This window comes from Natator depressus, chromosome 8 (assembly GCF_965152275.1).
Source record: "Natator depressus isolate rNatDep1 chromosome 8, rNatDep2.hap1, whole genome shotgun sequence".
NCBI classification, from domain to species: Eukaryota; Metazoa; Chordata; order Testudines; family Cheloniidae; genus Natator; species Natator depressus.
In genome coordinates, this window is record NC_134241.1 from 17,846,700 (window position 1) to 17,873,160 (window position 26,461).

The 26,461-nt window shown below is 44.4% G+C and overlaps 1 protein-coding gene across 1 annotated transcript in view; it reads left to right on the forward strand.

Moving 5' to 3' along the window:
* The window catches only part of SH3RF2 (SH3 domain containing ring finger 2), a 71,643-nt gene that overhangs the window by 19,638 nt on the left and 25,544 nt on the right, over nt 1-26,461 (forward strand). The window contains exons 2-4 of the mRNA XM_074962098.1: nt 14,541-14,810; nt 17,490-17,585; nt 20,945-21,271. Coding sequence (XP_074818199.1) covers nt 14,541-14,810; nt 17,490-17,585; nt 20,945-21,271 — 693 coding nt within the window. The remainder of the gene's footprint in view (nt 1-14,540; nt 14,811-17,489; nt 17,586-20,944; nt 21,272-26,461) is intronic.

Sequence of the window (26,461 nt, forward strand, 5' to 3'; positions counted from 1 at the left end):
GATGCATGTTCTTCATTACTTTGCGCTACCAATTACTTGATTTCTGCAGTTATACTTACCTCATTTAAAAACAGGCTAAACAGGTTTATTTTCAGATGCTGCTGATACAATCCCAAAAGCAAGCAGAAACCAAGCAATGGCTGAGGGTGTGTCTACAGTGCAATTAAAAACCCATGGCTGGCCCGTGCCAACTGATTCAGCCTCGCGGGGCTTGGGCTCACGAGACTGTTTAATTGCAGTGTAGATATTTGGGCTCAGACTGGAGCCTGGGCTCTAGGACCCTCAAAAGTGGGAGGGTCCCAAAGCTCGGGATCCAGCCCAAGCGCCGATGTCTACACCTCAGTTAAACAGCCCTCTGAGAGTAATCCAAGCAAGGAATTAGATCTTAGGTATGTCCAGAGCTCCCAGAACCACATATTTTAGTGCCATGTGCAGTAATCAAAATTATCATAGAGATGCCCATAGTAGTCTCTGCTCTTCACCTCTCCCAGTTTCAGTAGGCTTTATTTACTGTACCTTTTTATTTTAGTCATTGTTCTTTGTCTTTAGATATTGCATGAAAGCTTTTGCAAAATGGTGAGCCTTGCTGTGCTCTCTGTAAGCCATCAGGTTCAGGTTTTCTTCCTTCAGCAGGCTGTGAAGTACTGTTGGCTTATGCTCAGATAAATTTGTTAGTCTCTAAGGTGCCACAAGACCTCCTTTTCTTTCATTTATTAGGGTTACTCTTTTTTGGGGGGGGGTTCTGTAATTCTGTCCATGTACTGCTTGTATCACTCGTGTTCTCATACAGAGCTCTGCTTCTGTAAGTTCCCTCCCACTGGAGCTATCCTTCCAGCCCCAGAATCAGATGAACACACACACACATTAACAGAGCACATCTGAGAGGACCGGGTTAATCAGCACTCCCAAGCTGACCCCTTATATGTCCCTGGACCCAGTAGGCTGGGTCGAGCAGCACTTCCAAGCTGCCTCCCTCATATGCCCCAGGTACAGCACGCCCCTATCCCCACTTGATGAGCAAACCCCACAGGATTTTGGGGCGCTGCAGGGATCTTTAGCTTAGGTACAAGGAGCGTTGCTGCAGAGTGAATGGGGAAGCCAAAAAACACCCACGTGGGGTGGGGAGAAGCAACCAGTTTAACCATAAAAGATATTTATTGCCAGGTAATAACCATAGGGGAGCCAAACGAACCAAACAGTTATAATATTAAATCTAACATAATTTTGATTATAAAAGTCAGGTTTAGAAAACTATAACTGATCACACAAGTCAGGGTCAGAAGGCTACACCTAGAGAGAGAGAGAGAGCACAGAGCTGACCAGTAACAGTAACAGTATTCTCTGCAAAGAACATCTTATCACTGGTTCTATAAAGTCACCCTGAACACTGTCAGCTGCATTGTCCCAGAGACACATAGCTGGACAGGTGATGTTGTTGTACCACAGCCCACAGAGATCCTTAAAGGTTGAAATAAGGGTATTGATCTATGTCCTGACGTGGAACCAGTGGAAGGTGCAGAACTTTAGTACATGCTGTCAGTGTTTTTTCCAGCCAAGGAGGGGAGCTGCCATGTTCTGCATGGGTTTCAGTTTCCATAGCTCCTTCACATTTAGCCCTATGTACAGTGAGTTATAAAGTCTGGAGGTGGCAGCCATTGATCACTGTAAAATTTACACATGAAAAGCGCTATGTTAGCCCTAGGGGTCATTATGATCATCATCATTTCCTGGCCAGATGGAGGTGAAGGAAGCTACTTCCCACTACTGATGCTCCCGTGGTGTTCAGGATGAGTACTGGGTCCTGTAATGCAGATATTCATCACTATCTCATTGAATGGAAGGCAAATGCACTTCATCAGTGAGTCTCCTGATGTACTGCTAACCATAAACCCATGAATAGGTGAAAAATCCAGCTGTGGAGAGACAGGATGAATGTACTGTAGATACTGAGCTAAGAAGCACTTCAGCATCATCATTAATTATTATTACCATAGACGCCAATAAGAGTTTTGCAGCTAACTTCAATAGGCATTTAATCTGGCCAGTAGGGCCATAGGTGTGCTCAGCTACATAAAACCATGAGAGAGAGAAAGTCTCTGCCCGAAGATGTTTACAGTCAGCATTAGATTCTCTACACCAGTTAAGGAGCAACAGAGCCGGAGAAGAGATTAATGGAAGGGTAAGCAAAAGAAGAGGGATTTGAACCAGAGAGCCCACTAGGTGACACAATAAGAGGGAGTCTGTTCCAGCCATAGTGAAAAACATGGTGTGGTGGAAAGGCACTGAATTTTGAGTATCAGGAGAAAAAGGGGAACATTGAGGATTGAGGAATGAGGGAAAGGGTTGAGTTTGAGAGGGGGTGTAGGAGGAAAGGAGATCAACAATGTAGGTGGAGGCAAAGCTGTAGACACTGAAAAAGGTGAAAATGAACATCTTAAACTTAATCTGGAAAGAGAGAGAGAAAAAAAGCTACAGAAGGGATTCAATGGGGAGAGATATGGTCAGAACATCAGGACAAGATGATACTTCATTTGTAGTGTTTTGGATAGATTGGGGAGCTGGGAAGGCCAGAGAGATAGAGGTAAAGGAACTAATCAATGTACATGCCAACGATTAACAATTTGGACAGAGAGGGATGATTGTATTTTAGAGACAGTGCAAAGAAAGAAGCAGCAAGATTTGACAAGAGCCTGAACGTGAGGGTGAGGAAGGACAATGAGGTGTTGAGGAAATGAAGCCCGGGTTACAGGGAGGACAATCCAGCATACATTCTTTTACACGGGGAGCTCGAGAAAATCTGAAGTATATGGACAGGATCTACTGTATTCCTCAAAGACAAAGCCTTAGAGAGACCGTGTGATGATACTGACAAAGTTAGGGAGGGCATGTTGATCACAAGTAAAAGGAGTGGCTAGTATAGGAGGCAATGCCTGCAGGTGGATTAAGAGCCATGGAAGTGATCAGCCAAACAGTTCTTTCCCACATGGGTAGCCCCAGCAGGTTTTTATATGCATATGCATTAACTTTAGAAACTAGACTGACTGTGAGCGAAACAAATAGTGAGCTACACCCACACCCCACTGGAAAGCCTCTATATCTAACTGAGCGGGTGCCATTGCCAATCCAATCTACAGTCACAATCCATAAGGTATGACAATTCCAAACTCCTCCACTTCCTGGGGGTTGACTTTGTTCACAAAGAAAATAACAATGAGGTAATATCAAGATCCTCCCCAGGTTTAGCCTCTCCCGGAGTGCCTCCCTCCAGATTGCTCAACCCACCCCCTAGATCTTCTCTCCTAAGAGAGTCACTCTTGTCTCCCACATATCTAGGTGGGGTGATGAGTCGCCTGACTCAGCAAGTCAGCAGACCCTGCTTAACTCTTTTCTAGCAGGATCAACAGCTACTAACAAAGCCAAGGGTCTCACTCAAACATTGCCAGCCTGTTACACTAGATTGAGTATTTCTAGACATGGTTAATGGGTTTGATCCACATCTTGTGTTCATGAGGTGCTAAGAGCAGCGGTTCTCACCCGGGGGTCTGCGGCCTCCTGGGGGTCTGCAAGCCCTTTCAGGTGGGCTGTGGAGCCCTGCAGCTGAAACCCGGTGCCCCAAGCCCCAGCCGCGAAGCCAGGAGCAGCGTGGGGGCTGAAGCCAGGAGCCCCACCCCTGCTGAAGCTGGGAGCTGCACTGGGAGCCCTCCCACCCATACACAGCCCCTAGCTACCCCCTGCCTGCACCCTGAGCTACTCCCCTTCTCACACACAGCCCCTAACTACCCCCCTGCCTGCACTCAGTCCCTAGCTACCACCTGCCTGAACCCTGAGCTACTCCCCTGCCTGCAAACAGCCCCTAGCTATCCCTTCTCTGTACCCTGAGCAGTTTTCAGACTTTTTGAACTGAGTCCCCGCTTTGAGTTATATTTTTGGTTGCATCCCCCCACAGTCCAGGCAGACTGGGTGGCCTCCTGAGTGAGTCAGGGGGTGGAGGTGGTGCTCCCTCCCTGGACCCCACTGTGCAGAGCTGGCTTGAGCCCCACCAGCCCTTGCCCCCCCAAAATAAAAGTAAAATTATGCCTATGCCCAAAGGTCCCCTCCTCTCCAACCCCCGCTGGGCCCTGGTGTTTTTATAGCATGTTGAGGGGAGCCTCAGCAAGGAAAAAGTTGAGAACCCCTTCTAAGAGGACCACAGTCGTACACTGTTACTAGAGCTTTCTTCAGTACAGCACCACTAATGCTGTTCAGAAGAGAGGGGGAATTTCACCTGCTGACAGCAACCAAGAGAGCTGATTTCCAGAGTGTGAAGGGAACAGGCTGGTCTCAATACACGTCACTAAGAAGGTCACAAAACAGAGATGCCAGTGAAAAGTCTGATGACATTCCTCGGTGAATAAATTAGAGGACAGTTTTGATCCTTTCTTTCAGTCTGTTGACATTTAAAGCTGCATTGGCAGATACATCCTGGCCTCATCTGACTATTTCTGCAATCAGATTAAAATTTACTCTCTTTGTTAAGTACATGTATAAAATAAGCTAGCCTCATGTGGGCTCTGCACAAACCAATATCTCTGTTTCTTTCAGATATTTCAGACCCTTTTTAGTCCAGATTTGAATTTAAAGTGAACTGATAGGTTCTTCAAACTACATCTACCAGGGCCTTTGCAGCCGTGTACTATCTAAGGGAAACTGACAGTCACTTTTGGCTCTGGACAATTTGATATACCTTGAAAGTTAAATCTTCAGTTAACAAATGTCCCTCCTGCTTAGGTGTATTTAGTTCTTAAAATAGATTGAAATCAGAGCAAGTGCTATGCTTAAATTATGCACGTGAAACCAAGCACTGCATGTCATTGCCACACATGCACAAAACTTCATTTCAGTGAAGAACATAACAGCAGCATTTCCATGTTTGCTTTTTAAAAATTACTCCGGGCTGGAGAGATTGAGCTTGACATTTCAACATGAAGTCTCTGGTTATCTCTAGAACCATTCTTCAGAGGTTTTGTTGTGAGCGTTTTCTTCCCGATAGCACCAGTGATGTGCTAGGTACTCCACAGACAATAAGACAAGGTACCAATTCTGAAGAGCTTATGAACCGAAAGGCTTAGTTAGGTCCATTTAACAATGGCTTACTTTGTGGGTGGGGGTGCCAAGCAGGTACAATGGGAGGCATTGTGTCTCAGGCAGTCACAATAACTCCCAGAGGTTCCCAGCACACTGGCCATGTGTGTAACACATGGGGGGGAAACGTGTGTCTTGTCTTTCTCTAAGTGCTTCCACAATTATGGATTGTGACCCCAGTCATCAATGGACGGGGTCATGAACTCCTCTGAACTGCTCTACAAAATGGCATCCTCCAGTGGCGTGACCTTGCGCGCACCATACGTGCAAAGTCACATTGCAGAGAGGTTGCCATTTTGCTCTACAGTCTGACCTTGAGGGCATCATACATGCGAGATCATTTTGTAGCCCCATGTTGCTTTGTTGCTGTCTGCGGCACAGAAATCAATAAGTCCTAAATGGGGTCATGCAGGTAAAAAGTTTGGGAACAGCTAATGCCTGGTCAATGTAAAACATAAGACTATTGCTATCAGCTAATGGAGTAAGCCTTTTAGCTCAGTGGTGTCCAGACTTTTCCTGTCGTGCCCCCACACCTTACCAGTAATGGAATCTGTCCATGCCCCCCACCTCCATTACTGCACAGTTGGCTCAGCAGAAGAGTTTGGGCTGAAGGCAGAGCTGGGGACTGAACTGAGGATGGGGGGAAGAGCTAGGGCTAGAGGTGAAGGTAGCCTGCAGGCAGAGAGGGAATGAGGGCAGAGCTGGACTAGGGGTGGAGCAGGGGGCGGAGTGGAGCCGTGGCCAAGGCTGGAACTGGGCTGGGGGCAGAGCAGGGGACAGACTAGAGCTGCAGATGGGGCCGGAGCTGAGCTGGGTGGTGCTCCCTCCAGCCCTGCTGTATGCCTCCCCTGCGTGCCCCACAGTTTGGGAACCACTGCTTTAGCTCAAGTGGTAGCAGCCTTGATCAAATTTCTGGGGTTTAAAATCCCACTAATGACCTGGGCCCTCACTGAGCCCTCTTTAATAGATGCCACATGCATTTCCTACTGAGACCGACTAGTGAAAGATGGTGGCAAGGCTGCATGTGCGTGGGACCCATCCACAGGTAGCATAGATATTTCTGGTTTCTCTCTATTTCAGGCCAGCTCTAGCAAAGGCAAGAATTACTGGGGACACCTATGGCTGCAGCCATCTCATTCTGAGCACCACAGTTGATTGTATTGGACTCGTCTGCTGTAATACAGTGAAACTGTTGCAAGGCAGCCAGGCTTTTCACATCATGTTTGCATTGATCAATTTAGATTAACAGGGCAACTTACTGCTCAGTTCTTCATTCAGATGGACTAAAACAGCAGTGCTTGGATCCAGGTTTAGGCTGGGTTGGGCAGAAGGGGTTCTGGAATTCCAGGCAGAACCAAGGCTAGATTGTGCATTGGATGGTGCCAAAATGAGTTTTTAATGCAATCTTGTGAATTGTCATAGGTTTGCAAGGACATAACTGAATATGGATTAGCCAAGTCATAGAGAGCTCCTGGCCAGGGGGACAAAGGGAGACACAAAGTAAAGGGCACTGAGGCCTCCAGAACCTTCTTAACTACAGGTCATAATTGTATAGGGGCTCAGCACCAGCACCTGCCACTGGAGCCAGTGACACCTGTGGGTACTCAGCACCTCTGACAAACGAAGCCTTGTATCTGTTGGGCTAACATAAGTCATTTAAGTTGCAAGTATAAGATTGTTTGGCCCTTACATCCTGAGAGAGAGAGAGAGAGAGAGAGAGAGAGAGAGACTGTGCTCAGAAGATGAATATTAAAGCCACTTGTTTCTGGTTGTTTCAACAACAAACTCTAGTGACTGAAAAAACAGAGCTTGCAGAGTTCGGACTTTGTCAAAGAACTTTAAGGCTATACAGGGTTCTTTCGTTGCCTTTCCTATTGCACAGATGCACTTCAAGTATTACTAAGCCAGGTGCATGCATTTTTACCATTAGCAGATATTACATTACAAAATGAATTACTTAATTAGCATTAAACATTAATATTAATTGCTTCATGTTTCAAAATACTTTGAAGGTGTAAAGAGCTATGAAGGTATTACAGGAAGTTTTTCTTTTCCTGGCTCCTTTCTCTGTAGTAAGCAGCAATGATTACGTAACTATTCTTGAAGAACATTCTCTTCCCAAGTTCTAGGTCACTTTCTGATCTTTCCCAAGCTCTAATTAACTTGGAGTCTAATCTTTCTCTGGAATCATACCTCCCTCCCAGAATACTGCTGGGATTGACTGATTTCTGTACATGAACTGCTAGCCAAATCCTAAGCTTTGACGTATTTTAGCTAGATTTGCAGTTGTGGAAACTTGTATTTCTCCACACACACAAAGCAACCAAACACTTTCAGTCTGAATGTCAAACACAAGAACAAACATGAAATTGCAACAACATGGGTGTGGGTCTGTTGCCTGTTATATGTTGGCTCAGTGCTGCCTCCCAACACCCATGGTACATTTAAAACCAGACCAGAGAAAGCACTAACAAATGTAGAGAGTAGGGAACAATCCTGCAGTGACAGGAGCTAGTTGACTAAAAAGGTCTTTTCCATCTACTATCACAAGTCCAGTTGACCCCCTCCTCTTGGCCACTCACCAGACTGCTGTGAGGGGACTCAGCTGCTGGCTCCCTTGTGTTTTAAGCCTCCAGAATCTGAACAAAGCCCTGGCACTGGCCCTGTCTTGGGGACCTTTGGCACCCCCTTCTGAGAGTTGTAACCACACAGCCCACTGCTAGGTCCCTGGAGCCCTCAGACTCTCCCGGTAGCTTTAACACATCCTTCCCCAGAACTCCATGCGAAAGTGAGAGCCACCTGGCTTACCTCTTCAAGAGACAAGTGATAAGGTATAGCACATACAGACACTTTGCACAGGGTTTTACAACATTATTGCTATTTTTTTAATAGCACAAGTCTATACAAGAACAATAAAGGCTACACACACTTCCCAGCCCCAATTTCCTCACCTCTCTGGAGCATTCTTTGCACGGGGGTCAGAATCCTTTGGGGCTGTCCACCATCCTTCTGTTGCAGTGTATGGTTGTATTTGGCTCTTCTTCTCTGACCTTGGTCTGTCTCGTATCCCTCTCCAGCTCAAACTTCCTGTGTCTGCCCCAGCATCTTCCCCTTTCCAACCTCTCCAATTCCTCCCCTCCCTGTTGAGGGAATTTGGAGAGAACTGTGTTGTCCTAGAGAGCAGTAACTCTTCTGTTCTCCCCAGGTAAGGCCTACTGAGGTGTTGATAGTCCTTAACCATTGGCTATTGCCACGGTCTGGCAGGGCCAGAGACCCAGCCCCACACTAGAACATTTACACAGGGGAATTCAATGATACAGCCATTTTCATAGTAACAACTTAATAATCAACCAGAATTTCATACAGGTTCCCCAAACCATCACACATATCAAGGGCCAAATTCTCCTCACACGTTGGTCCTGATTCAGCCAAGCTCTACAGCATGGGTTTTAGTGACATTGAAATCCATGGGACTTAAAGCTATGCTTATGTACTTTGCTGAATTAGGACCACAGATCCCATTCCCTCCACGGTAGCTCTTGGGCCTCAAGATAGGAGGTGAGCTCAGAATATTTGCTTTGGAGCCACGGAAGCTTTCGGAAATGAAAGAACCAAGCTGGCCCTTTGGAAGCATTAGCTGTTGAGCTACGCTCTCAAGAGGGAGAGCATTTTTTACAGCCACGTGGAGCTTCAGTTTTGACAGTCTGTGCTGGTGAAGGATAGTGGGAGAGCAATTTCGTGAATCACTGAGGGAGCAGCTCAGCAGAATCTAAAAGGGAACACAATTGTCAGATAAAAACATTGTTTAAAATAACAGTTTTGCCCTGATTTGGGGGCGATAGCCACTTTCAGTGGAGAACACCACCCCTAAGCACTTTCCACAGGAAGCAGTAATCAGCCTTAACTCCCCACACCCACACCCACCCCAGCGAGTGGCGATTCCTACATTACAGATGGGGAACTAAACAACAGAGATGTTAAGTGAGGCACTTCAGGCCACACAGCCTGTCCCCAGCAACAGCCAGTAATAGGACTCCAAAATTCCTGACTTCCAGACCTGTGATTGGCCCACTAGCTTGTGCTGCCTCTCCAATAAGATTATGATGATGATGATTTAATGTATATTGGTTCTTATGTGAGAAGCAAGACAGGATCTTGGAGCAGGAACCAGGGACTTCAATTTTTTCCATTCATACTAGTAGAGTTTAGTTTAGTTTTGTTTTAATTTAGGGCTCATGAAGGTAAGGTGACTTAATAATAGTACTTGACTCTTACATGGCACTTTTCATCCATAGATCTCAAAGCGAGGTCAGGATCATTATGCTCATTTTACAGATGGGGAAACTGAGGCATGAAGAGGGAAGTGACTTGCCAAAGGTCATCCAGCAAACCAGTGGCAGAGCCAGGAATTAAATTCCAGTCTCCTAAGTCCTGGTCCAGTGCCCTAGCCACCAGGACACGCTGTCACCCAGCCCTTGACTGCCCTAGGGACTGAAATCCACAATTTATCCATTGAATGGGCACAGCCTGAGCAGTAGCAGCGGAAGCTCCCCACTGCCCCATTAACATGCCTTGCTCCTCATCTAGAAAGTCCACTTCTAGATAGTGATACGAATTATTCACTCCCTATGGACCATACAGTCCTTGGCCTCTCAGCCGATGGCAGCAGATCACTTTTGAACAGTTCACGTCAACACATTTAACAGTAGTGAATGCCACTTTAATAAAAGGTCACGCTCCAAAAAGTACCTATAATGAATTAAGCACATTTGCCAGCTGCTTTACATGTAATGTGCAGTTAGTCCCCCTACATAAAGTTGCAAAACCCAAAGAATGGAGAGAGTTAATCTAGGGCTGCAGAGACAAGATAAAAGAGATGAAGAGGCATTTGCTGGTGCTATCTTTAGCATTAGCAGTTTCATTTAACTCTGGTCTGGACACTGGAGCCAAGGAGATGGGACGGCGGTTCCAGAATGTGGTCCTCAGAATATTTGTTCTACAGCACATGGGAGGTGACTACAGAACTCAGCTGGTTTTAAAGGGATCCTAAACATCTGGGGCTTTATTGCGGCAGGCGCTGTGTAATTGTGGGGACTAGAGGTTGTGGAGCCGCAATAGAACAGGGGAACCCCAGACCATGTACCAAGGGAGGTGCTTGTGACAACCTCCCTTAAGGGGAGGGAACAGCAATGCACCTTTCTTTTGCTCTTAGTTCCACTATCAACCCAAAGGAGGAGGAATGGACCTTATCCATGCCTCTTCCATGCCCACTTCGAGGTTCCCCATGGAAGCCCTAGAAGATGACATTTCCTGTGTCTGGGGAGCGTAAGGATGGCAGCTGTTCCCAGCCACTGTGAGGGGAGGGCCAGAAGAGACCAAGTGGCGGAGACTTCTGAGACGGGTTCCCCCCCCTTCTTCGGAGTGCCACTTGGAACTGCCTGACCCACCAGCCTGGGCTCTCTTTACACTGTATTGCTGATGCAAGCCAGCCAAGCCCTCCCCCTCAAGCTTCAGACTGCACTTTACCAGCACACATACAGGTAGGGACACATCCCAGTTGCAGCTTTACACACAGATGCTGAGATCAGCTCTGCATGGGAAGGCTCAGCTAAGGAAATTCCCAGTACTCAAGTGCATGCCCCCGCTCTAGAGAGTAGACCCAAATTTGCACCATCTTGCGCTGCACAGAGAATTGTACAGTGTAAACTCATGAAACTCGCCCCCCTCTCAATGTGGAGAGAGGTATGCAACAGCTTTTTGCCCCCCAGTTATGAATTCCACACACTGGGTTTTAGACAAAACAAAACAAGTTTATTAACTACAAAAGATAGATTTTAAGTGATTACAAGGGATAGCAAACATATCAAAGCAGATTACCCAGCAAATAAAACAAAACACAACCTAAGATTAATATACTAAAGAAATTGGTTACAAGTAGCAAATTCTCATCTTAAATGATGTTTTAGGCAGATTGCAGAGACTTGCTTGCAGCTTAAAACTCCAGATATTCCTTTCACAAGCCAGACACCTTCTAGCCTGGGTTCAGTCCTCCCCACCCACCCCCAGCTCAGTCTCTTTGTTTCTCAGGTGTTTCCAGCAGCCTTCTTTCTTGGGCAGGGAGTTAGTAAAGAACAAATCACAATAATGTCACTCCCCTGCCTTAAATAGTTTTTGCATATGGCGGGAATCCTTTGTCTCCCAGGGTGGTTCCCACCCCTAGTTAGTGGGAAAATACTAATATTTTCATGAAGTCCAGTACCAGGTGACTTTGTCACATGACCCTGCTGCCATAACTCAGAGGCTCTTTGCATGGTCCCCAGGAAGACTTCCCGATGGGAGATTAGTATCTTCAAAGACCTGTTGTTTTCCCTAATGGCACTTCCCAACTGGCCATCCAGACTGATTGCATTCTGTTTGGTGAGCATTCCCTAGGTGTAAAACACATTTGTAATAGATGCATAGGCAATATTCCTAACTTCAGGAACAAAAATGATACATGCATACAAATAGGATAACCATATTCAGTAAATCATAACCTTTCCAATGATATCTCACATCACCATCTTGCATAAAATATATCTTAGTTATGCCATAATCATATCATAACCATATCTCCATGAAGAATATGGGGCGTAATGCCACACCTTCTTGCACAGATCTTCCCAATACTGGCGCATCTGCATGTCTGGAAACAACCCAGCCTTTGTAATATGTACCCGAGGGTGGAACTTCCCCTGGGAGCTGGTGGTGTTCTTTGCACCTTCTTCTGAAGCACCTTGGTACTGACCGCTAATGGAGACAGGACACCAAACTCAATGGATGACTAGTCTTATCCAATGTGTCAATTCCAACATTCCTAACTGATCAGACACTAAGCAGTTCAGATTTCTTTCAGTACGAATGACTGTGGAATGGATGATAGAATGGGGTCTTTTGCAAGTGGAGGGGGGAATCTTTTTTCAAGTCCCTGCATCTCCCGCATGCCAAGTGAGTGCCCTAAACACTAGGCTATATAATCTCTTTCTCTCTCTGGCCCAGTGACTGTTTAACTATTTATACAAAGTGGAAGAGCTCTATCAGGAGAGAGACCCACCTCAGAATAGCCAACAGCCAGGGCACTGTTCTGAAATATGGGAAACTGAAGTTGCAGTCCCTCCGCTGAACCAGGCAGAGAAGGGACTTGAACCAGGCTCTCACCTATCCCTGGTGAAAGCTATAACTATTGGGCTATTGGCTATTCTGAGAGTTCCTCTCCACAGCTCCCATGAGAAACTTCAAAAGATCTCAGTCTCACCCTGATGCAGAGTGGGAACAACTTTCAAAATCTCCAAAATTTTTGCATGGAAGAGAGAATTGTTTCCCACCCAGCTCCAATTTTTTTTTTCTGGTCTTTAGACCTTGGCTGCAGCGCTCTGGGCCACCATGGTATGTTGTATCTATAATCCACAATGGATCTTTGGGATATTTATGACTTATACTTTTTCAGTCTTTGCCCTGGGGGAACCGGGATACCCCTGGAACCCTCTCTCGAGTTCAGAGTTCTCAGTGAATGATCTATATACTTCCACAGAGAATGGAGCTGCCATTATTTCAAGAGATATAACAATTGCAGTGAAGGTACCTGAGCATATTCCACTAGGAACTGCATAATTGCAAATAAAAATGTATTAAAGGAAACATATTTTATAAGATGCATAACCTGTGGAACCCACTGCTGCAAGATATTATTAAGGCAAACAATACTGTAGGATTCACAAAAGGATTAATACTTTATAAGAGTAAGAAGAACAACATCTGCAGTTACACTAGCTGGGGTAAACTTTATCGGCTATGTCCACCCTCCTTCTTCACAGCATAATACCAACAACTAACTGGCTCAGGTTAGAAAGAAACTTCTCCCATAGGCATGCTATTGCAAAATTGTGTAGCATTAGGGTTTTCATAGAATATTACAGTTGGAAGAGACCTCCGGAGGTCACCTAGTCCAATCCCCTCCTCAAAGCAGGAGCAACAGCAATTAAATCAGGACCAACACCAGCTAATCCTGTACCTCTAAAGCATTTGGTTTCGGCCACCATTGCGAATTGGATACAAGACTGGACGGACTACTAGTCTGATACAGCATGGCAATTGCTGTATTCAATAGCACCAAGATGCTGTATTACAATAGCACTGTTAAATAAATAATGTTTAGCAAGCCAAAACAAGGACATTCAATAAGGCTGCTGCTTCTAATGTCACTCTTCCCTCTGTGCTTAGAGATTGTAGAGGTCTTTTGGCAGTGCTCTTTATTGTAGGTAATACAACTTTTTACAACACTCAGGTACCTGGAATGAAATTCACCCCTATTCAGAGAGCCTACACACTACTGGCCCTCACACGGGGTTATTTGTGGGTAGAATACAAGCCTTAACCCTTACTGCACTTCCAACTTTTTAGTTCGTTTTGCACTTCAACCAGAAGCATATGGTACAAACTACAGCAAATATAAGTGAAACCCAAATTCCACCAGTGTTATGTGGAGTGTAGGAGGACAGTACGCTATCTAATAAAGCTGCTCACCCAAGGTATTTCCACCAGCCTGGAACACAAGCCCGCCACCTCATTTTCTGAGCTGATGCAGAAGCTAGTTGCACCAAGAGCTGCACACCTGGAACTGCTACATAGCAAGAAGCAGCCTTTGGCTTATCTGTACTCGTCTTCTTCCAGGAAAAAATCTGCAAGGTTGCTTTCAAACTGTAGCTCTCAGGCTCAGGGCAGTGAGGCCAGTGATGGCTCTGAATTTAATTCAACCATCCAAACAATCCATTGCACTGTGTATTAAATTGAATTTTTTTGAGTGGATAAAATATGATTCAGGCCAGTAAAGTGGATATTTTAAGTGAAATCTAGTTTTACTTAGGAGACTGTTGCAGGGGACAATGTGGGAAGGTTCCCTCATCTCCTCTGATTTCAGTAAATTTCTCCCTCCAACCCAGATTGAACAGTTAAGAAGCAATAATTATTAATTATTATTATTAATAAAGTGCCCCCTTCTAAAATGCTGAGCAGACAAAATACAATCTAAAGCCAGCAGTTACATCATAGTGCATAGGATACTGAATAAAAAACTAACTAATAAAAAGCCAAATGATGTGGGTTTATTAATATGAAAACATTATGAGAGGATCACAAACTCACAGGAGACAGTTAAGCCCCACAAGGACAGAGAAAGCAATTGCTCATTTCATCAAATTCCTAAATATTGAACTTGATGTGTTAGCTGCACTGGTGTCAGGAGTTCTCCTTTTGGGCTTGTCTTCACTAGACATCAATTTAGGATGCAAATGCGAGGAGTCATGTTAGCTTAAACAATGATGACCAGAACTTTGTGTCAGTAAGTCATGAGTAAAAGCTAATGTTTGTTTCTTATCCTGCAGGTTCCCCGGGCCAGAGCCCTGTACAGCTACAGAGGACAAAACCCTGGCGAACTGAGGTTCAATAAAGGGGACATCATCATATTGCACCGACAGCTGGATGAAAAATGGTACTTGGGAGAGATCAATGGGGTCAGTGGGGTTTTCCCAAGCAGCACAGTGCAGGTTATCAAACAACTTCCACTGCCACCACCCCTGTGCAAAGCACTTTACAACTTTGATCTGAGAGAGAGAGATAAAAATGAAAATAAGGACTGCCTGACATTTCATAAGGTAAGGTTGCCTGTCTGCCAGTCTGGGGCCAGTATTTGAACAGCTGGGTAGTTTCTCAACCCTGGGTCCTGTTGTCAGCACCATAGAACCTTGCAGGTCTACAGCACCTTTCATCTAAAGATCTCAAAGCACTATACAAACAAGAATTAAACTTCCCAAAATCTCAATGGGATAAATATCATCCCCATTTTGCACATAGATAAACCAAGATGGAGAAGTTGAGGGTGGGGTTTTCAGAAGTCCTCAGTGTTAACCCAACTCTAACCTAGCATTGAAGTCAATGCTTGAAAGTCCCACCTAAGTGACGTCGCCAAGGACACACACTGATATTTAGAAAATGAGTGGAAATTTGACAGAGGTGGAAACAGAACCCAGAAGCCTGATGTTCAGTCCCTTCCTTTAACTTCTCCACAATGCTCCTTTAGTCAATTAGCTAACAACTGATTAGCTGCATTATTCCCTAAACTATGGGAGGGTTTGCCTTGAAAGATGCTTAGTTATATAATAAAAATGGCTTAATAGTCAGGGGACAGAGATCATCTATGCACCTTCAACATATTCAGCCATTCCTTTAGGAACATACATTAGTGAAGCAACACCTGCACGCTTCTACAGACATTTTCCATCTGTCCTGGTATTCTACTGAAATTATAGGACTTGCATTTATTCTTTTTAGAGTAGATACTTTTCAAGGTAACTGTGCTTCACAGCAATGTCAACACTTCCTAGTATGTCAAAATTAGGTGAAGCATATTGAATCTAGCTGAGAAACCAATGCCTAGGGGCGCTGATGTCCAAACAGAAAAGTCACCTGTTTTTCTTTTCATTCGGCAACTCAGCCCCTAGTGCTGTTGCTAATCAGCAAAAACAAGCAGTTCTCTAGAGGGGCTTAAGGAGAAAGTTAAGAGGCTTGATAGATAGGGCTGGGTGAGGGGAAGGCTGGGGGAAAGAAAGTTCAAATATCCAAAACCAGCTGTTATCTCAAACTGGGATGGGGTGGAACCAGAGGAGAAAGTAAGTTTCACTGAAGCATCTGCTGCTGCTCACTTTGCATTGTCACTTTAAAGTGTGGTTTCTAATATTGCTAACAATAACTCAGGGGACATGGGGAGCCAACAATATTTTTTAACTGCAGATGCTTTCCTCTCTTTCATGCCGTCTGGTTTTGTTTTCTTTTTTGCTTTATTTGTCTTTGTTTCACTGCTTACTCATTCTATTTATTTGCTTTGGAGACAGCCCTCATTTCCACGCCTACAGTTCAGTTAGCACACGGAGCGTTATCGTACATATAAAACAGGCAGATGCTTCTTCGAGGAGGGGACAACACACTCACTCACTCACATCCCCGTGCCTTGCAATGTTAGTCAGACAGTTCACATTGTATGTTCTCACTTAAGGACCCCAGCTGCTGCAGTGATTCCCTTTAATATCACCCATCAGGCTGCACGAGGTCGCTGAAGATCCCTCTGTGCACCCAACCGCAGCAGGAGGATTCAAAGCTCAGCGTACCCCGCATAACCTCCTCTCTGCTGCTCTTTTCCCCTCTTGAAGTTATTTGCACCCCAGTGGGTGCTAGTAGTCAGCAGAACCCAGGCACTGCCATTGTGACAAGACTCATATGGGTGATGCAAGAAAGGAGAGGTTCTGTGCACCCATGCAGAGTGAACCACAATCTGGCCCTGGATGTTTATGCAGTGATCTGAGAGTCACAGTCCAGATGACAAGTGCTATGAAAGTGCAATGTATTATTATTAAAAAAAAAATCTGGAAAGGGGGCCTGATTCTCCCCTCTCCTTCGTCTTGTGGAGTCATTTACATCTGCGCAAAAGGAAAGCAAAGTTCTACCAAACTGTAATGGAATCCTCATCTACCCACTTTGCATAGATGCAAGTGATGCAGGCCGGAGGGGAATTAGGCCAAGACCATTCTGCTCTCAGTTGGAATTAGAGTAAAATGTGATTGATTCTCAAAAACTTCAAATTAATTCAAAGGGGAAAAAAACGTGAGTTTAGTCCCATGCATTTTTGGACCTTTTCTCCCTGCAGGTATTTTCAGTTGATCAAATACAAATATATTAAAAATGAATAACATTTCATTTCTGCTGGGTTGCACGGAAAATGGATCTTTCCAAAGGATTTTTAGCCACAAGTCGATAGAAAACTAGTTTTGCTGCAGAGTATTTGAAGTACTGCAGGTCCAATAATATTAGGGTATTTCAACTCTTGAAATATTCGTTTATATAGGAGTTTCTTGGCAGTACAGTGCCAATTGCCTGGAAACTTATAATGGTTTATATTTGGTACATATCTGAAATGCCATTTTCATTATTTTATTCGTGCATGATAATTAAAGAAGAATTTCCACATGAAGGAAGTATTTTAAAAAGTCATAAACTCACTTGCTTTTCACACATTTTCCATGATTTTTTGTTAAATTCCGTTGTTTTAAGTTAAACGCACGCTGAGCATAGAGCTGAATACAGATGGACTTAAACATGTACTTAAGACTAAGCATGTGCCAAAGAGCTTTGCTGAAGACATGTGTTCTCTACAATGGACATACCTCAGAGGCTGCTTAATGATTTTGTTTTGCAGCAATTACGGGTCAAACCCATCTTTACATGTACTATCTGTCTATCCCAGACGGGAAGGTTGGTAACAATATACTTCTGCATTTCAGGGCGATATCATCACAGTGATTAGCAGAGTTGATGAGAACTGGGCAGAGGGAAAGTTAGGTGATAAAATAGGGATCTTCCCCATCTTGTTTGTGGAGGTAAGTGCACCACATTCAAAAACACTTATTCAATCCATTACCACAGGGAAGCAGTCAACATCTGTATTCACTCCCACCATACTGAATGATGCTCCTCATGTGATCCATGATCCTGGAGGGTATTCTCTGGTTTCTGTTATATCTCATTTAAGTGAAGAATGGTGGTTGGAAGCTAAGGAGATACTCTCAAACACTGCCCTGTCAACGTATCTCACCTCCTAACTGGAGGGACCGCAATTACCAATGAAGGGGTAATTCAGTCTTCATGGCCTATTCAGTCCTTGGCATTTTGCTGACACTATGAATAAGGGTGAGGGTCAGAAGATGGGTTTTGTGATGTTAATAATTAGAAATAGTTGCAAAATGTACATTGAAATTCTGTTTTAGTGGGGGGAGGGAGAACTCTTTCAACCAAACTGAACACTTTCATGGGAAAAAAAATTCATTTTTTGATCAAAAAATTTTAAAAGTGAAAATTCTCAAAATTATTCATCCAAGTTCCATTTTGTTTTGTGTTGTTTATGGGGGGGGGGGCATTTTCTTTCACATTCACTGCCCCCCTCGTCATCATTTCCAGTGTGGAAAAATGAAAGAGGGTTGTTTTTCCCCATCAAAATGACATTTTTCAAATGTTTTTCAAAATTTTATTTCAAACATATTTTTGGCAAAAAAAAAAAAATCCAAAAAATGTCATGGAAAATGTTCATTCCTTGCTAATTTTTTGACAAACTAGACTTGTCTTTTTTGATCAGCTCTATTAATACATTTCCACTAGGAACTGTAATGAGATCAACCAACTGATTTTCCATAAAGCACAAAACATCTATCAGATAGTAACAGCCTTAAGTCACTACCAACCTGCCCCAAATTCAAAGCAGAGATTTAGAGAGAGAGATTTATTGCACTATCAATCTCCTTGTCCATCTAGTCCTTCCCCAGCCACAACATTTCTTGTTTAATACTGAATTGGTCATTAATGATCTCCCTAAAGTTTAGCTTGGGCTATAAACTGTAAATGGCACACCAAATACCTAGACACAAATGGAGATATTATTAAATTAAAGTACAGAAAACATTTGTTACTTATTCCACAATTACTTTATAGACAGACACTAGTAAAAATATTACTTGAAGTTCGAACAGATCTTGTAAAATGTCTCTTCTTTTCATGAAATAATTTTGACTCAAGTAATTTCTTACTTAATCTGGCATTAGCTGGAATAAATTAATTATGGCCACTGGGGAATTAGAAATTAATTATGGGAAGGGAAAACCTGGGGCTAGTTTGGGAGATACAGGACTTCTTTTGGCTTTGGCTTTACAGACAATGATCAGATCCATGTTCCACTTTAACCAAATACCTAGTGTTAGGGGAATTCAGATAAATGGTTTTGGTTTTAGACTCATCTCTAGTCACTTACAGAAATTACAATATTATATATAACACTTATTTCTGTAAGTACTTGGAGAGGAGTCTAATATATCACACACACACACTACCTGTTTTTAAACCTGGTTTTAAGAACGTGTCTTTGGGATTGAGGAGGAGACAATATAAAAACAACCTTTGCTTTTACATGATGATACTGGTAAGGGCAATGACCTGTTCCACGCTAGGTGGATTATTTTTCATCCTAGGCATTAGGCATAATGTTTCAAGTGAGTGGGAGAGAATCTCAAAGTTTTGCAAGTCTTTAATGTCAGCCATAAATCAGGGTTAATTTCTTTGGGAGCCATTGTAGGAAGAAACATTGCCACCAAATGCCCTTTGCTATTAATATTGAGGTACTCAGCAGGTTCAAAGACATCCTGTTGAAATTCAGGCTATTTCTACACTACAGTTTATGGTGGCAGAACTTACGTTGCTCAGGGGTGTGAATAAACCACCCCCTGAGTGACGTAAATCACACCGACATAAGTGCCTGTGTGGACAGGGCGATGCTGGTGGGAGGGCTTTTCCCACCAACATCGCTTCTGCTGCTCCTTGAGGTGGTTTTATTAGGCCAGTGAGAGGGCTCTTTCCCGTCGGCACACAGCGTCTTCGCTGGGGCAACGGCCCCGCTGCAGCACTGTACGTGTGGACATGCCCTTAGTCTCTATGCAAACTGAGGGTCTGACTCTGCTCCCCTTAAAATCAATGGTAAAAATCCCACGTCTTTCAGTGGGAGCAGGATCAAGCTGTGAATGTTTTGGTCTAAACCAGGGGTGGGCAAACTTTTTGGCCCGAGAGCCACATCTGGGTGGGGAAATTGCATGCAGGGCTGGGGCAAGGGGTTGAGGTGTGAGAGCGGGTGCAGTGTGCAGGAAGGGGCTCAGGGCAAGGAGTTGGGGCAGAGGAAGGGTGCGGGGTGTACGAGGGGGCTCAGGGAAGGGGATTAGGGTGCAGGAGGGGGTGCAGAATGCGGGAGGAGGCTCAGGGCAGGGGTGCAGGGAGGAGTGCGGAAGGGGGCTCAGGGCAGGGAGTTGGGGTGCAGGAGGGGTTCTGGGTGCAGCAGGGGGCTCAGGACAGGGGGTTGGGGTGCAGGAGGGGTGTGGCAGGGAGTTGGGGTGCAGGCAGGGTGCTCAGGGCAGGGAGTTGGGGGACAGGGGACAGGAGGGGTTCGGGGTGCAGGCTCTGACCCAGCACCACTTACCTGGAGCGGCTCCAGGGTGGCAACAGCGTGCACCAGGACCAGGGCAAGCTCCCTGCCAAAGCCCTGAGGGGCCGGATCCAGCCCACGGGCCATAGTTTGCCCACCCCTGCTCTAAATTGATCTAATTGAATGGAGGCAACACAGCTTATAAAGCTAACATCAGTATGGACTTCTCCATATGAACGCCTTCATGTCAGTTGGAGAGACTTGACCCCCTGCTGTGAAATGCACCCAATCTTGCCAACACAAAGCAATTAAGAAAGATGTGCCCATTTGTCCATTGTAATTTGGCGTTCCATTTATCATACTGTGTACTGGAGCTGAGTGGAAGAAACCAGCTGGGATGCATTCTTCTTCATCTCTGTGAGTCTCCAGTTTTGACAGGAAAGGAAGCCAAACCTTTCTGTGAGACTTCAGCTGGAGAGAGAACCAGACATACAAGCTTAATCAGATGGTGTCTCAGTGACAGACTTCTTCCAATCCATTTTAATTTGGTGGTCAGCTTTGTGTTAGTAATTATGCCTCTGGGATTTGTCACTGAAAATATAACAAAGCTGAGCCACTCAATTGCAAAGATTAACCATAATGTCATCTGAAGCCCAAACTCAGCTATGCTCCTTGTTAGGAAGAGGTATAAAATGTGGGTCTATGCTCACTGGGTTTGGGGTCTATGCAAAGCTTAACTTCTGAGATGGTGCCATAAAACTTCTCTTCTTTCTGTCCCAGCCAAACATGACTGCAAGACAACTCCTACAGACAAAGAAAAGCCACCGATCCCCCTCATTTAAATATTCATCACCTTTAAGGACAGCCTCTCCCAGAGCGAAAGGCACAGAGTCACCAACCTTCCGCAAGGTGTCAGAATCTAGAAGGAAGAGCCTGAGACCATTCTCTATCACGAGTGCCTTGAATTCACTCAACAGGATGGTCCACTCACCCACAGAGCGGCAAACACTGGAAATCAGCTCACCAGTGCTCATCAGCTCCAGTAATCCTACTGTGGCAACCCAGAGCAGCGAGAAAGTGGAATTCCCATATGGCCCCCCGGTCCAGGTAAATGAAAACCATTCATGTCGCTGATTGTTGAGCACACACATTGTTGGCTCTGCAAACAAAAGGCTGAAAAGTAACTTCTAGGTGGAAACATTTTTCACTATGCAGATAGCAACCTGAAAAGCCAAAGCTCAAATTAGCATTAAACAGCTCTTTTAGGCTTTTAAACATTTATATCTACAATGGTTTAAACTCTTTTCCACGCCTTAGTGCAGCTTTCTGTAAATACGACAGGAAGATGATAAAGGTAGAAGACTCCTTTTAAGGATTGCATGTTAAAAAAACGGGAGAGAAGGGAGATGGAATGCCAGTGCTAGAGACGCCTACAAGCCAATGTGTCATCCATGAAGTCAGGGACTTCTTCCCCCGTTTGGAAATGGAAAGCTCTGCCTCTTGAGTCACAGGTGCCAATGTGACTCATAAAAAGGGAGATTAAATGATCAGAATGACGACATTGTTTTGGTAAGCTGCGGGGGTGGAGACTGAGAAGAAAGAGGGTTTTCTTAAAAAATAAAAGACTTTCCAGTTTGGAAAGTCTGGCATGGGATGTGCATTCCTTGGGCAATTAACTGAGCCTCAGTTTATTTGCAGAGAAATGTGCACCACATAAACTATGCATGTGTGGGCATGCACACACACACACACACACACACAATTATGGGTTTGCTTTATGTGAAGGAATAGTCCAAACAGACAGAAACGAACAATATCAACAAAATAGAAGGTAAAATTAAAAACACAGATGGGCCAAGTTCAAAGGTGCCACCTCACTGATGCTTCTAGTCCCCCACACAGCCTCAGGTTGAAAAATACTGGTACATGTTTGCCTAAGTGTTGCTGATGCCCCATTTAAGACCCTGTTTCCTGCACTCACTGTGCTGCCTGGACTCCTAGGGTGATATTCTGGCTCCATTGACGTCACTGGAAGTTTTGCCATTGACTTCAATGGGGCCAGGATTTTTCCCCTAATGACTTCAGTGTGAGGTTAGCCCCTGTGAGGAAGGACCTGCAAAGTCAGATCGCAAGTTATCATGTTTAACGAGGAGTTGATGGATGGATCTAGACTATTCTCAGTGGCAGCAGATGACAGGACAAGGAGTAATGGTCTCAAGTTGCAGTGGGGGAGATTTAGGTTGGATATTAGGGAAAACTTTTTCACTAGGAGGGTGGTGAAACACTGGAATGCGTTACCTAGGGAGGTGGTGGAATCTCCTTCCTTAGAAGTTTTTAAGGTCAGGCTTGACAAAGCCCTGGCTGGGATGATTTAATTGGGGATCGATCCTGCTTTGAGCAGGGGGTTGGACTAGATGACCTCCTGAGGTCCCTTCCAACCCTGATATTCTATGATTCTATGAAGTCCAGCTAGGTTAATGAAAAAGCAGCAATTCCTCAGGGATCTTTTCGATGGCAGTTGTTTTAATGGGCTTCTCTCCTGTCTCTTTGCTTGAATGTCAAATGTATGTAAACCTGTGGGGATGTATTTATTTATTTAAATATCTCTGTCACCTTTCCAGAGTTCTAGGAACCTCCTGGCATCTAGGGCTATTTCTACACAGGAGTAAAAAACCCAGGGCTAGCCTCAGTCAGCTGACTTGGGGTCATAAGGCTCAGGCTCCAGGGCTGAAAAAGTGCTATGTAGACACTCAGGCAGCAGCCCAAGCTTTGAGACCTTGTGAGGGGGGAGGGTCCCAGAGCTCAGATTCCAGTCCGAGCCGGAGAACACCTACACAACGATTTTTAGCCCTGAATCCCAAGCCCCACAAGCCCAAGTCAGCTGACCCAGGCCAGCCGTGGCCATGTACACATATTCTAAAGCACTCCATTAAAAATCCAAAATGTGCAATACAATATTTTAATGCAATAGTTTCTCCTGAAGGCAAAATTTTCCACTTACGAAGCTTGTCCACAAAAACTAAAAGACACGCTACTCGGTCATGTTACAACACCCTGCCCTCCCCCTACGGACTCAACCCCAAAATGCTAGTAAGGAAAGATGGGTGTTACAGCATGCCTGCCTGCCTTGAAAAGTTACCAGATCAATTTTATCTGGTAGATTGCAGAAGCTGTACTGACTACTTCCACTACGGAAGTCATAGACTGTGAGACTGACCTCGTGCAGCAATTTTCAGCCATAAAAATCCACTAAAGGTTCTGTAGTGTGCTTTGACAAATTCCCCTTTGATAGACTCCTGTTTGAATCAGGAGTTTGAAACAGGTTACATGAAAATGCACAATGGAACTTTTATGTGCAATAGCAGTGTCTAGATAGCCAGTTAGTGCACCACAGGCTAGTGTGCATTTGTAGATTCACACCCTGGCTTGCCACACATTGACTTGCTGCATAGACAAGCCCTAAGATACCCTGTTTCAGTACATAAGCTGGAGAAAGCAAGATATCCTGTAACTTACCAGCTAAAAAGAGTGGAAACTATTACTTGAAAGCCAACATAGTGTTAATGGAAACCTGTCATTGTTAAGGGCCAAATACTGCAACAGTGAATTAAAAGGGAGTTTTGACACGGACTTCAGTAGGCAGGGATCAGGCCACAGGTGAGCTCTGCTCTAATGATACAGTAAAAAGCATCTTCCAGACAGTTAAGAGAGGTGATACTAGAGTAATGAACTCAGACTTTGCTAGCAATAAACGTGATGCCCTCTGAAAGATGATCTTAGCCTATCAACCTAAATACAACTTAGTGAGGCTTGTCTTGTCTCTTGGTTACACATGATGCCACCTGCTTTCCACCTCACACACATGTAACTCACTCTCCTCCATTCCATGACTGTTATGAAGCCTGCTAGCAAAGAAATCCAATCATCCAGACCAGAACCCTTTTTCCTTTGGAAAGGAGTCCTGGTCTTTGTCTTTCTACTACGTCACTCTGCTGCCTGCATCCCTTTAAGTCCAAAAGAGGAATTGCCATAAATTCTCATGGCAGCGTAGGAGTCCTTGCCTCCTTCCAAACCTTACCCCAGGATTGTCCCAAGACAGACTGAATTTGGGACTGTAATGGTGTAACAGTGTTATTAAAAAGACCTTTCAAAATAAGATCTCTCCTTTTCAGGGAAGCGAAAGATCCCAAGATCCCCAGTCTCTGAACAGAGGTCTCCACCCTGCTTGTTAACTGATCAGCTGAAAAGAAAAAGGGGTTGTTAAGATTTATTTGGCACCTTAAGGAAGCTCCAAAGGTTTTATGAGCAATAAGCCAGTTCTTGGTAGTGCAGTCGCTATGCAAGAAAACCCAGCAGGCATTTTGTGCTCAGCAATACCTTGCACAGCACGTTGGATGCTTGATCCTGTTTTACTGTGAGTGAAAGTGAAGCTTTACAATAGGGTCATCATTCAACTGAAATCGTATCATGGCTTATGAACCCAATGTCATTTCACTGAAAAATGTCTTTCTGTGAACTACTGTCAACAGCATAAGCCATAGTGCAACTATGTTATCTTGTTGCCTTAAAATGGCTCTTAATTGGTTTATTTTTCCTAAGCCAGCCTTTATTCCTGGTAGGTTGGTTTACTTGGCTACTGTTTGTTTTGGAAAGGGGATGCAGATGGCATGATGTGTAATTTCATTTCAAGCCTAAACTTGTGGATGGCCAGTTTGTATCCATTTGTTCTTATGTCAACATGGGCTCTTAACTCCTCTCCCTCCCTGGTATTTATCCCTCTGACGTATGTATAGAGATCAATCATATCTTCCATCAGTCTTCATTTCGTTAGGCTAAACAGCCAAGCTCCTTAAGTTTCCTCTCATAAGGTAGGTTCTCTATTCCTCTGATCATCCTAGTAGCCCTTCCTTGCACCTGTTCCAGTTTGAATTCATCTTTCTTAAACACAGGAGACCAGAACTGCACACAGTATTCCAGATGAGGTCTCACCAATGCCTTGTATAATGGCAATAACACTTCCCTATCTCTACTGGAAATAACTTGCCTAATGCATCTTCGGATTTCATTAGCTTTTTTCACCGCTGCATCACATTGGCTGCTTATAGTCAGCCTGTGATCCATCGATACACCCAGGTCTTTCTTCTGCTCTGTTGTTTCCAACTGAATGTCCCCGGCTTATAGCAAAAATTCTTGTTGTTAGTCCCAAACTGCATGGCCTTGCACTTTGCACTATTAAATTTCATCCCATTTCTATTACTCCAGTTTTCAAGATCCTCTAGATCTTCTTGTATGATAGTCTGGTCCTCCTCCATATTGGCAATACCTTCCAACTTTGTGTCATCTGCAAATTTTATTAGCATATTTCCACTTTTTGTGCCAAGGTCATGAATGATAAGAGCCAAAGTTATAGATAAAATTTGATGCTAGATCATCATGTTGGGTAAACTCTTTTGAAAATCTGTCCTTGACTCAGGTACTGAGACCTTTTGAAAATCTGGTCATCAGTGCATCCCCTAAAATGTGATTGTATCCTGACAACTGTCTGTATACAAATGGCATTGTGTGGTGGAGAGAGGGTGATCTGTGTTCAGATTTAATTACTCCAGATCAAACGTGCTCTGTTTGCAAGTAAAGACATATGGGGGTGGGAGTTCTCCTGCAAACTGAACCTGGTATCTGAGAGTCATGCATGGTTCTTTCCTTCTTGCACATCATCATTGGTAAAAAAAAAGTTCTCCAAGCCAATTAATCTATGCAGCTCTGTGGCCTGCAATAGGTTTGCAGAGGTGGAATTGACTGGAACTCAATAAGTCATTCTGTTGATGCTGCACCAAAAGGAACCAAACCCACAGTTCACTCCCTCTTGGTGTGCTGGGCCCACAGGCCTAAGAAGTGTAAAAGCATATTTCTATCACTAAAGTCAGCAGATAATGCTCTGAATACACAGAGGGAGCAGATTGGTTGATTTAGAAGGAGCCAGTGTCTACGTCCTCACTATTCAGAGCAGAACTGGACTTTAAACTTTCCTCTATACTTCACCTGACTCAGGAAGTATTCAACGTTGAACCAAGGGGTTGAAGTCCAGAAGGAGCTTTGCCTCTGAAAATCCCTTACCCCAAAATATCACTGTGGAAGGCTACAGAGTAATCAAACGGCTAAAAATGCCAGTGATCCTGGACAACCGATTCCTATAGAACAACTTCTGTGAGGCACTGACCTAGAAAGAAAATACTAGGTACTCTGAATCGAACTCGAGCTGGGGTAGCAAAGACTGGTGACAATACAACCAAGTGGAAT